This window comes from Limulus polyphemus, unplaced genomic scaffold (assembly GCF_000517525.1).
Source record: "Limulus polyphemus unplaced genomic scaffold, Limulus_polyphemus-2.1.2 Scaffold4462, whole genome shotgun sequence".
Taxonomy (NCBI): domain Eukaryota; kingdom Metazoa; phylum Arthropoda; class Merostomata; order Xiphosura; family Limulidae; genus Limulus; species Limulus polyphemus.
The window spans coordinates 3,879-17,327 of NW_013670072.1; the positions used below are offsets into that span (position 1 = coordinate 3,879).

General features: G+C 30.9%; 1 protein-coding gene across 1 annotated transcript; it reads right to left on the reverse strand.

The window, feature by feature from the left end:
* Nucleotides 1–6,257: 6,257 nt before the first annotated feature.
* Nucleotides 6,258–13,051, reverse strand: LOC106471187 (lactoylglutathione lyase-like). The gene is made up of 7 exons (XM_013931777.2): nt 12,930–13,051; nt 11,101–11,189; nt 10,247–10,329; nt 9,257–9,397; nt 7,424–7,491; nt 6,821–6,910; nt 6,258–6,697 (listed from the first exon to the last, which is right to left on the reverse strand). The coding sequence occupies exons 2-7, from the start codon at nt 11,161–11,163 to the stop codon at nt 6,609–6,611; spliced, it is 534 nt and encodes a 177-aa protein (XP_013787231.1). The 5' UTR covers nt 11,164–11,189; nt 12,930–13,051; the 3' UTR covers nt 6,258–6,608.
* Nucleotides 13,052–13,449: the final 398 nt, after the last annotated feature.

Consider the following 13,449-nt stretch of genomic DNA (forward strand, 5'->3'; position numbering starts at 1 on the left):
CATTGACTTCTGCTTTTACCTTTCCTATTTTCAGTCTCACGAACTAGGGTGTACTCGACAGTGTTTGGGGAGCATTTCAAGTCCGTAGCAATTTGTCAGAGAGTCTAACCAGTATCACGTAAAGCTTTTATGTGAACTCTAGGACAAGAGAATATTTTGTCATTGTTTCCATTTCATGGGGCTAATTCTTTCATGCCATTACAGAATGTAAATTTCAACACCATGGTAATGTTTCACTGATCCCTGTTGACAATTGAATGAACCAGGGTGAGAATAAATTATCATTATTTAGAATTCCCATATATTTGTATCAAGAGCATTCTGCTTGAATGAACATACTGACCAAATTTAGGGTCTGAAATAACTGTCATGGTACCTCATGCAGTGTCTATATAGAAAGAAGCTAGCATATGGTACTGGTATATGCTAGAAAAAATCAATTTAATAGCACTCCACAAATAAACCTTGATAAAAACAGTGTTTAACATTATATGCTAGGTTTTGTTATCATACCACAGCCCAAAAAACATAGTAGAGCAGAAAATCTCCAAAGTAGATAAGCACTTGCTTTATTTAAAATATATGTTAGTCCTATCTTTATGTTAATACACAGTGTTCTATTTACTTGGACCCATGTAAGGTGTACTATATTTTACTATTTCTTCTACTATCATTTTTCAGCAGCACTACAGTACAATAAAAAACAAAACTGACAGCAAGTTATATTAAAACAATTACAAAAATGCATCTGAGATTTGAATGTTAGGAGGAAAGGGGGAGGATAATACAGTAAGTTTTTTTTATTGTTTAAATTCACCAGACATCCAGTTAATGAGCAAAACATTGTTAATTGAATCATATAGTTCTAAACATTCCTTTCCAGAAGTTGTTGTTATGGTTATTTCAACAATGTTGAGGGATAACTTAGGTAACAATGAATAATTCTAGCACAATCTTACACCATCAGTTTCAGCTAGAGATGGTTCTCATTATGTAGAAACAATGTGCTATTATACAGTTTGGTAGTGATGACAAAGCATAAAAACAAATTAAAATTGTTACTTTTGCTTACAGTTATAACCTGTTAGGAATAACAAAGAAATCGGAATTTCTACAATCTAGAATACAAAAAGGAAGCAGCCCTTTTAAAAGTTTTTTAGATCATTTAAAATTGATATAGTTTGATTTTTTATTCTTACTTTTGTTTTCCTCCCAATTTCAAGCCCAGATTTTCTAATCCAGTTAGTAAAAGTCAAAACATTTTCTTAATTTTTAATACCCCTTATTAATAGATGAAAAACTAAAAAAAGTAAAAAATACTTATAAGAAAAAAATATTTCTTAATTTTGACCTTTGGAACTTTCCTATATTAAGACTTACATTAGATGGGTAAAGATGAATTATTTCACGGGCCATTTTTGTTTTTTTCTGTGTCACAATCAGCACTTACCCAGTCTAGTACACTGATTGCGGAAAACATTAAAGAATTTCCTCTGCAGTAGTGATAATGATGAACACCATTCACTGCACAGTATGGGTAAGCGGGACTTCACAACGAGTACGATGATGTGGGTATATCCCTCAGGAAAACAGCAAAATAGACAAAAGTGTCTGTCAAGATAGTCTCTCCCAGGTCATTCAGGAATGGAAAAATTATTCCATTAGCAACTAGAACTCCAAGAATAAATGAAGCACCCCTGATGAGGATCACCAAAACTTAGAATGCATAATTGGAAGCCTTAGTTATACAACAGTTCCACAAATAATAACATAAAATACTGCATCCATAACATCTGAAGGCAACCCATGCCAAAAGCCAACCACCTTGTTAGAAAAATAGCGCTGTCTTAGCTGACTGTGACTTTTTAAATTGCCAAACTTTATATATATTTACGATCCTAGTACTACTATTCTCATCATTTAGTGTGAAAAAAGATGATACATCAACACTAGTAATTCCCTTAGAAATCTTGAAAACCTCAGTCAAAGCTCCTCTAGTTCTTTTTTATTCAAGAGAAATTTATTTCAGATATATTAACATGTTCTCATGTGACAACCTTTCCATCTCGGGTATCCTCCTAATAGCCTTTTGTGTTTTATAGCAAAGCCACATTGGGCTATCTGCTAATGTCCACAGTGGGGATTTGAACCCCAGACTTTAGTGTTGGAAGACTGTAGGCTTACTGCTGTCCCACTAGGGGACACACTTCCTCTGAACCTTTTCCAATAATTCAATGTCCTTCCTAAGATAAGGAGTTCAAGACTGAACACAATACTCCAAATGGGGTCTAACCAATGACCTCTACAATTAAATTATAACCTCTTTAGACTTGTATTCACTATTTCTGTAGATAGAACCTAAAATCCTATTTGCCCTATCACTGGTAACATCACACTGCTTGAATGACTTAAGAGACTGAACAACCACAATACTAAAACCCTTTTCTTTTATAACACTGTGAAGGATTTTTCCATCTAAATTATACATATAATTCAAATTATGATAACCCACATGCATTACCTTGCATCTATTATAATTAAAAACCATCTACCATTTATTTGTCTAACCCACCACATAATCTGAATCTATTTTCTGAAGTAGCAGCATCCTTCTTACAGCTAGCAACACCCAATACCTTAATATCATCAGCAAATTTAATTTATTGACCATTCTTTCATGTATGTCTTGATGTAAATCAAAAAGACCAAAGATTTCTAACACTGAGCCATGAGGTATCCCATTTTTGACATTTAATTCAGTATGACTGAACCTCATTTACAATAACCCTCTGCTTTCTTCCATTCTGCCATATTTCTATCTAAAAAGTCAACTTATCCCCCACACCTACATATTTGTTTTAAACAAACCTTTTATGTGGCACCTTGTCAAATGCTTTCTGAAAGACCAGATACACCAAATCAACACCCTACCCTCATCTATATATGCATTAACCTCTTCAAAGAATGTCAAATGATCAGTAATGTAAGACTGCCCCCCTATTGAAACCATGCTGACTATTCAACAAGGTTTTAAACCTCATTAAACAAGATTATTAAAAATTGTTAATTTAAAAAAGGGGAATAGGGATCTTCAAAAAATTATTGAGACAAGATAGGTAGCTTAAAGTCAAAATGAAATTTCAAAAAAAGTAAAATCAGCATCAAGAATGGCTACTCTATCTGCAGTAACTATAAAATTCGCAATCCTGCAGTGTTGGCTATAATTTGATGCTTACCATCAGCCACTACTGTGTTTGCCAATCTGATGTTCGAAATTGAGCTTGGTGCTGTCTTTTGAACTACAGCTTAAAGATTTCTGTTGTGGGAGACAGCCTAAATGTTTGTGTAACATGGCTGAACTTAATCATGCAGTGGTAAAAAAAACTATGATCCTGTCAGAAGAGTCATTTACGAAAGGGCAGGAACCCTATATATAAACAATTGATACGTGACATCAATACAATTGCAACAATAAATTAATAATCATTATGGTACCTGTACCATGCCTGCCATATAAATGTTAAATTACATCCATGACCTGCATAGAGCTATATACACATGCTCATAGTAGATTATGAAGCTCCACATAAACCACTGACTTCACTACAATGATTGGGTGTCAATAGTTACATAAGGGGCTGTTATTTGCTAGGTAGTCAAACTTAAAAACTTCCCTGCACAATGATGTGTTTAGTAATATTGCCCAGGTTTTATTACAATATTGATAAACATTTTTGCTGTAGCCTGGTAGAACAATATTAAATAACAATAAAGAACAAATGGGCAATCGCTATTATGAATCAATACAGTGGCTCACGATGACTTTGAAAAGCATCTTTAATCAGGCTTGCAAAAACGTTTACCACTAATGATGTAAAACTTTCTTTATAAAACAGTTTAGGATATATTACTTGGTCCAGGAGCCTTATAATTCTTTAACTTTCCAGTTTTTTTCTTAAAAATTTCCCAATTGATGTGATCATCTTGTTTCCACCTAGAAAATATTTGGAATGAGGAATATGTATAACAATGTACAGAATCACAACACATCCATGAATCAAGGACAATAATTGTAAAATTTACCTTGAGTGGTGCCATGACTGGCAAGATTGAACTCTTAGACCAAACAGATCGGAGGGTTTAAATATGGTGGACCACCAATGCTCAAGCTGCTGGATGTGGTGTTATTGTCTAGAATGATGTCCAAGGACTATTTAGAGATCTTGGACAACCAGAAACACCTAACAACGCTGCTTTCTCCCTGATGACATCCCACCATCCATCAGGTTTATGTGGTGGCAGGGTAAGTTTTGGAAACATGACGTAGACCTTATACACATATACCATCTTCCTTGGCCACCATAGTTTTTTTTATCTCAATCCAGTGGAACATCTTTGGAGTACGTCATTTCACCAGATGTATCCACTACGATTTTGTGGTATTGATGACACATCAAATTTTTACCATCATTAAGACAGATGTTTCAATCCTTTAATAGTTACATTCTGTAATTTTTTGGATAGTCAGTTTGTATTAAATGATAGACAGTTTATATAATATTAGCATAAGTTATGCCACTTTTCATTGAATCAACCTCATATTCAGAGTAATATTTAAGCATATTTTCTTATCTTTAATTCAAATGTTAAATAATATGATGATTTGAAATTATGTTTCACAAAGAAAATGTTTTATAACTATACATAGAGCTTAGCAATTTACTTGATTATTCATGAGCAATGATTAGTGTCACATAAAATAATTTATTAATCAAAATTTGTATTTTCAATTATTATTGTTTTTTACTATATCAACTATCCAAGAAATAAAAACTATTACCATTATGATTTATTATTATTCTTGATTACTTCGTGGTTGTTCAACTTAATCAGTTAATGTCACAACTCATGAAAATAATCAATTAATTTAATGTTCTCAATTATTACTATTTTTGATAATTCCAACTATGAAAATAATTAATAAGCACAACAATTAATAAGGTTATCAAATTCCACTAATCACTTAGCTCGAACTGCATTTCTTTATAAATTGGTTGAACTCTTTTTATATGGTAGATTTCCATTACATATTACTGAATGTATAAATAATGTACAGAACAGCATAAATGTGATTATTGTTCACAAGATGGATAAGTTAAAAACATGCAGAAATGAATAAATTACCAGAAAAGAAAGCTTAATATTGCACACACACACACACAAAGGACCCCTCCTCCCCAGAAAATTATACACACATGGTTTTGGTTAAGGTAGTTTTCTCTTTAAAAATTCAAGTTTCAAATCCTAGAAATCAGGTTAACATATAAACATCAGGGATTTGAGAGATTAAGACTGCATACAACTATTTACAGATATAAACTTCCCGTTGTGATGACACAGTTTCGATTTCTAATTTGTAAAGAACTTCTGACAGTCACACCAGTTAACTTTTTGGGAATGCAATATAGTTTCAAACTTGCATTAAAAAAACAATCTTAATAACATTCATCGTTGGTTTACTTGGAAACAAACTATGTGGCTGGTTAGATGTATCAAAAACAACAACTTTATACAGCTTCTATCAGACAAAAGCTGTACCTGCATAGTTAAAAAACTACAAGTTCTGCAAAACAATGTCCTTCATACAGCATTCCACATCCTCAGGTGTAACTCCACAAAAAGTACACTTTCACAAACAGATTAAACTTTATTCATAACACTAACTTAAATAATGTGTAGCCAGTAAACCTCAAATTAAATATTTTGTTAACATTTTGATCTATCACTCCAAATCAGAAAACAGTTTTTTTGTCCTGAATAGTGTGTTACAACCAAAGAGTTTGAAGTCACCCTGATGCTTTGCTAATTTACATTTCTTCCTACCCTATGTATTACCTGGTGCTCATCATGGTGAATGAAGAGAAAAAAAAAAACTACCAAAACAGGTTATGTGGTACTAAAATATACTATTCTCCACTTTTTTTTTTATGCTTGGGATGCCCTATATCTTCAAACATCAAAATTCTGAGATTCTGGTTAACTTATCACAGAAAGATGTTACGGTTTTTGGAACAATCATCTTAGATAAATGTTAAGGAACTGTGACATTTAGTATAAAACTTAATATGCAATTCTACTCAGTAAAATGTAGCTGTGTAAAAAAAAAAAAAACACATTTTGTTGAAAAATATTATCTGAGCTGTTAAAATTGTATAAAATGACAAAACATAAAATAAAGACTTCTGATTTATTAAAGATTTTTGCCTTCATCAACACAGGAATTGTTTTAATTTCATTTTCAAACAATAACATTTAAGCCATTGAAAGGTTACAAAAATCAATCAAATATCACTTAACTCGAAATCGCTTATTGCATATAATCTCTGGAGAATTATTTATTCCAATCAATCTTCATTCTGTTAGTATCAGAGCTACAACATAAAAGCACAGCAATAATACATATAACTCCAAAAACTGTGTAATTCACTATGAATATATATTTTTGTCCATACTTGGAGCCTTTGTCTTTTACAAGCAGATCAAAAACAACGACCCTGAAAATTCAGCATTACTCTTGATAAGTAGAAATCACTGGTTGTTCGAGGTCTTTAGGTGACGGTGACCATGTTTTTATTATTCAAGATTTCTATCCAATATCCATCAGGATCCTTGATAAAGGCAAGCCCTTTCATTTTTCCTAAAGTGAAATTAAACCAGCGAATCATTAAAGTGATTTACTACACACAAGTAAGTGATGCAAGACAAACAAATAACATATTAAAAGAGAAAAATAAAATTTATGAACAAAAATTGGCACTACCATCGTTTGGTTTCTTCACAAATTCTACTCCTAGCTGTTCAAACCTTTCACAAGCCATGTCCACATCAGGCACAACAATACCAATATGACCTACAAATAACCAAAACACACATTTATTATATTAGTTAATGTAAGCTGAAATTTGCTATATGTATGTATGTATGTATGTACTTCATCAGTATCTCTAATACCCATGTGGCTGTATTAAACTGTTATAGCAAAATTTTCTTACAAGCACAAAATCACTCCGGTAACATAACAATGGATTTGACATTAAACAAAACTAATAAATAATAAATTACGACACAAATGAAATAACTGTATGGCATTGCTTTCCAAACACACAAGTTTACAAGGACTTTCAAACAAAAAGTAATGACAGTCACAAAAGCTACTTTTGCTTTCCAAACACACAAGTTTACAAGGACTTTCAAACAAAAAGTAATGACAGTCACAAAAAGCTGCTTTTATTACAGATATTTTTACTACTGATGATACATTTTCCAACACAAAATTAACAGAGATATCAGGGTTTAGTTTACATATCATAATAAACTAAAAATGTTGGAAAAACAAGATGAAATACACTCTGGATTTACTTACCAAATCCTCTGGGATCAGAGTTTCCATTATGATAACTACAATTAGGATCATTTTCCGTACCCCAATTGCTGAAAAAATAAATACTTATTGTTAGATACTTGAAGAAACATAAGCAAGAAATCTTACTATAATGGATGAAGCATGTATGTAACCAAAACTCCTGCACCACCTATTGAATGGCACCACAAATAGAAATCCATAAAAACTGGGTATTCAAGATTCAGACAATTAGAAAAATAACTGTGGTATTGTGTAACAACCATTTCTTTATAAAAGAGCACAATTTTAAGTAGAAGTACTCTACTCACAATGAGAACATGACTTTCACTAGGACTGTATATAACAATTTGATTATATATATCTTTATTAATATCATTTTGAAATGTAGTAGTGAAAAACTAAAGTTCTTAAAAAACTATTATTTTTTTCAATAAACAGTATGACTTTTATTAGATAAAAACATGACAGTTCATAGGAGTAAAATTAATGAAAATTTTGAACTCTGTACATTGAATCATTTTGATGCAATGAATAGCATATGACTAAATAGTAAAATCTGAACACTTTTCCCATATAGTACTCCCCCCCCCACACACACACACATAATAATAATAAAAGTTTAGAAAATATTCACTTTTTCCAATTATTTTTTTAAGTGAGGTATGAATACACGATTAGTAATTACTAGTACAAACAGCTGCCCATAAGATGGTGTTTCTGCTGGTTCAAGTAATAGAGGTAAGAATTTCTTAGAAAACTAAAACCAATTAGTTTTAACTCCTTTACTTTTACAACCTAAGTTCATAAGTGTGTAAAACTAATGGAAACTGCTGCCACACTCAATTAAAACAACTTGCCTTTTTTAATCATAATCATCAGAGCTAAGCAATTTAATCAATTACCTACAAGAAACAATTAGATCAGTTAGTGCCATGCAAACTAACTGCTTAATCAAAATTACATTTAAATCAGTTCTATCAAATAAACTAATCAAAATTACAGTTTTGAATTATTCCAACAACTGAAATTATGGTTAAATCAACTGTCACAAATATAATTCACTAATTGAAACTAGGGTTTCCAAATGTTAATATTTTTGTTTATTCCAACTATACAAGTAACCTAAATATTGTGCAAAGCTATATAATTGGCTATCTGTGTTCTACAAGTGTTTTTCTTTGTTCAATTTATTTAGATTTGGTGATTCAGATGGGGGAAAGAGGTTCATTTTTTAAGGGTTCAATACCCATTGCCGCCAATCACTGGTTTGCTGCCACAAATTTTGAACTGGCGACTGAAAGGAATGTAAATGTCAAGTATTACCAGCTTTGTTTCTGCTTCTATGTACTATACTTTGAGGAACACCGTATTGATCAATTAATTGAATGTTAAAAGATTAATAAGGTCCATTAATTAACCAATTAGCAAATAACACTAACTGCCCAGATCTAATATATTAATAAAATAATGCTTCTGATTGTATTGTGAGAAAAAAAAGTACTAATAATACAAAGTTTGTGTCCAAAACTCTAAAGAAATGACATAGTTTAAACAAAGTATACATAAATTCTTTGTGCAGAAGTTAGATTTATAGAAATTGTAGAAAAAAAACTTTCTCTGAATAGAATCAAAGAAATCATTTGTAAACACTGTTTATTGCACCATGTTACGAATGTAAGGAAGGTCTTTACTTGTATATTTATTATTGTAATTTCATGTTATAAAAACGTTTAATGGTGTTCTTTTAGGGCTAAGTTACAGTATACTACTATAATTATAATCTGAACTCCACTGTTTATTTAGGTAAAAAAAAATTCTGTGTTTTCTACTCACTGGGTGAGTTCCAGTGTTGCTTTGCGTGAAAATGTCCATGCTGTGCGCTCTGACTTGTCCTTAGGAATATCTTCAGAATTTTCAAAGCCCATGAAGAACAGAGAAAATTTCATTTCAGGAAAATCAAATTTCTGTAGTAATCTGGGGAAAAAAGTTATTTTTACAAGTTTCAAAATGTTTATAAAAGCTTTCAAAAGTCTATTCAAAAACGTTTTTTCAGACAATAATAAGCAGAATCTTTATTCGTATAACTTTTCTATACAGGTTTCAAGGATTCTCTAGTATTTTAAAAATAAACTTAAAATGTTAGTAATATCATGAAATAATTCTGATCTATCATTCCTCCCTCTTTATTAGAATATTTGATCAATATAATACATTCATCACATCAAGTAGATGCAGCTAGATATTCTAAGAGAAGAAACTGTCTAAAAAAAGACCAAATATTGAAAAAAAGTAAAGTTTTTAAGCATTATGAAATTATTCATCTATTAATTTTTCAATATGAAAACAATAGGGAATCCTCAATAGCTGCAGCACTTGAAATTTGTTTAGGCAGGATTAGAGTAAATTAATTTATGAGACCTTAGGTGTGGTCAATGCAACTGAAAGGGTTTAACCTCCTGAGTCAAAAACTGTAATTAGATCTCAAATTAGCCAGGAGATGATGGAGCTATGAGCTAAAAGTTTGTACTTGAGGAAGTAAGAGCCATGCTGTGAGCCGCTATGCCGCAGCTAAAAATATAAGCACAACAATTATTATTTTATGAAAATACTGCTCATTATCCACACAGTTTTGAAAAGTTACTAATGAATAATTATTCAAGGGTTACATAAAATTATGAAAATGGAGTATTCTTTTCAAATCTTTAATAGAACACAACTACTAATTGTAGGGGTCTAGAGTAACATCCCATTCATACAGCAAACAAAATATTTTAACAAATTGTAAAAGAAAGGTAGGTTATACTTATAAATATCAATTCTCACCTCATTCCAAGAACTCTTGTATAAAAATCTAAAGATACTTTTGGATCTTTGATACGAAACATAGTTTGTTGAAAGAAAAAATCCTGAAAAAAGGCACATATAAAAATGAAAAAAACAACAACAAAAAAGCATGCAAACACATCATTAACAAATGTAGTAATTAAGTACTGTTGCTAGTAATTTTTTCTCCAACTACCGATTGATCAAACTTGATGACATGGTAATCATGCACAACTTTCAAAACAGTTTTGTATTTGTATGAATAGAAATCAGAAAAAAATAAAATAATTGTTTTTTTGATCAGTCCTAAAACAAAACCTAGTTTTTATTTTTATGCTCACATAAATAATTTTTAATTATCATCTCCGATACATTTAGTTATTTTCAGCAAATTATCAGGTCTATTGGAAATTTACTCATTTTTTAGTTTTTTCTATATAACCACAAACACGTAGCAACCTCATAATTATAACAGTAAACTCTGATATACATTGCCAGATTTGGGGTAGTTGTCTCAATAGCACTTCAAAATTATTCACAGATACCTTCTATAAAATTATTTTACATGAAATTTTACAAGGTCCAGAGAATTGCTTCAATATGTGCATCTTTTTCTTTATAGGTATGCTGCAATAACAGGAAATATACAAATAGTAGATGTTCATCATAATTAAGCATCGCTTATCAGAACACATCCCAGGATCCTATAAGAGAAAGTGGCAATAAAGAAGGAAGCAAAATAAATATGTTATACTTTACTTCAAGGAACACAACATACACTGGCAGAACAGAAATATTTGTACATAATGTTAGCTCCAAGCCTCTTCCTCCATCAACATACTTAGCACACTCACCTTTGTGCTTGGATCTGGTTCAGAGCATGCCTTTACCACCTCTTCATCACTTAGAGCTGCCATGACTTCAAACACAAGTTTTAAACAACCTGGGAGACAAAAAATAAACAAACAGGTATGTCAAGCAGTACCAATTTATATAAAATTTAACTCTGCAATATAAGTTGAAGTCTCATTTTCTTGTAGAAAGGAGACTAACAAAGGATGTAATCTGTTCTAATTACAAAGAGGAAAACCAGAGGATCAACTCATTAACCAAATACACGAGTTTATACCCTAAAAAGGCTACCTAAAGACATGGTTTGTTCTTAGTACAAACAAGAGAAGTTAAACTTATTAATCAAATACATAAATATATGCCCTTCTCACTAGAGTGAAGTTACTGTCAAACAAAGCATTTTGTTATATCTTTAAAGCTGACAAAGAATTAGAATAATCTATGTTATTTCAACTACACTTCAGTACAGGTGGTTGTAAGTAAAGGAAAAGTACTTTTTATACTTAGTTAAGTACATTTTTCTCTTGTTATTTCATTTTATCAATTGGAATCGAAACTTAGTACAAACTCTAAATTCTTGAGTATTACATTTGTATAAACCATGTCATCTAATGAACAATATCCCAGAAATTAAAAGATTTATAAATGAAATGTTGGTTATTGCAAAAAAATAATAACATTAAGTTTTCTAAATTGTACATTTGTAAAATAAGGGAATATTCAAAACAAGGTCTTGCTAGACGTTTCAAAATCCTATCCATGGGTTTGTAATCACACACATCCAAATGTGATGGACTTTTGTTGAGTATGCTAAATACATATTATTTTGTCTTAATATAAAACATCTATTTAAAAACTTGTATAATTAACAGCTGCAACATACCAAAAATGGGCAATATTTAATTAGATATAGCATATGCATGGTTTTTAATTTTGGTGACTCTCATAGTATAAAGATTACCCAAATTGAACTTTGTAATTAATGAATATAACAAATTAACTGTACCAAGACTTAAATCAAAACTTGGAGTTGAATTACAATATAATTGTCTATATTACAGAAAGCTTTTACACTATCTTTCAGTGAAGGTTTCATCAAAAACAAAACAACTACAAGTGCAAGTCCTGGGTCCAGTTTAGTGCTCTAATCAGTAGTATTACTAACTGTTTTAGTTGTAGTACTGTAAGTGTTGTAGGCCTAACTATCCATTCTTATAGATCCGAGTATACCATAGACTATTATTGGCACTTGATTCAAGTTTACCATGTTGGATGTTGAGGGCTTATAATGTAAGTTACACTGTTATATTTATAATCTGTTTACAAAAACGTTGAGTTTTAATATAAAAAAGTTAACAGTTTCCATGTTCGGATATTCAGTAAGATTATAATGTATTTATATAATTAACAGCACTTATATATACAATAATAATGCCGTATTTCCAGTCTTTCTCTCACCTTATCAATATCAGTTTTAAACAGATCAATCCATATTGAGAATGTGTTAGTACCTCATTTTATATGTAATTAATAAAGACTAAAAAAGTGCTTCCCTGTTATTCATGAATTGTGAGAATACAATATTGTGTATTAGAATTAATGATGATCTCAAAAGTCTAACTTCAAATTCAATTTTTAACTTAACTGACTAAGGCCATTACTGGCATTAGTAAGGGATATCAAATAAAAAAAGATATCACACTGATATAGCCTGAAATAAAAACAAAAACATCGTACAGCACACAAGATTTATTTATGAGTAATGTCTCATTACGGTCCAATTGCAATTTTTTTGCATATTCAATAATCTATTACCAGAAATTATACAAACCCAAAAGTTAGAAACGATATTTTCAAACGACACGTCCCAGACACACAAGAATTTTAGACAGGGTACCTTAATAGTAATACAGAGCAACTTTTATGCATTTATGCTTAAATAATAGAGGGCGTTTGTTTAGCTTATGCTTCGCACAAAATAGAATATTATGTGCTGTCTACAGTTTGTAAAATTTTGCACTATATCAATAACGAGAAATATTGCAATAAAATTTTACAGAACATAAGCTTCGTTTAAGAAGAGTGTTTCATTTTTTACTAAAAGATTTCATTACGATATTTTATCGTCAAATATGTTCCATCATCAATTAACAACAACAACAACAACAACAAAAAAAAAAAAAACCCTGAATCGATATTTTCAAACAGCGTAAAGCAGAAAGAGGGAACTTTATATAGTGCACAGAAAAAATATTATTACAACGATACTGATAATGAGTGTTAAGGCGCATTTTAAAAAAAATTGTTATAATGTGGTATTTCACGTTTATGTAGTCTTACAATGGGGGGAG

Coding starts and splice junctions, on each gene's coding strand:
- LOC106471187 (XM_013931777.2), bottom strand. CDS start 11,163: ATGGCAGCTCTAAGTGATGAAGAGGTGGTAAAGGCATGCTCTGAACCA. Junction 9,398..10,246: donor ACAAGAGTTCTTGGAATGAG/GTGAGAATTGAT, acceptor TTTTTTCCCCAG/ATTACTACAGAAATTTGATT. Junction 7,492..9,256: donor GCAACACTGGAACTCACCCA/GTGAGTAGAAAA, acceptor TTATTTTTTCAG/CAATTGGGGTACGGAAAATG.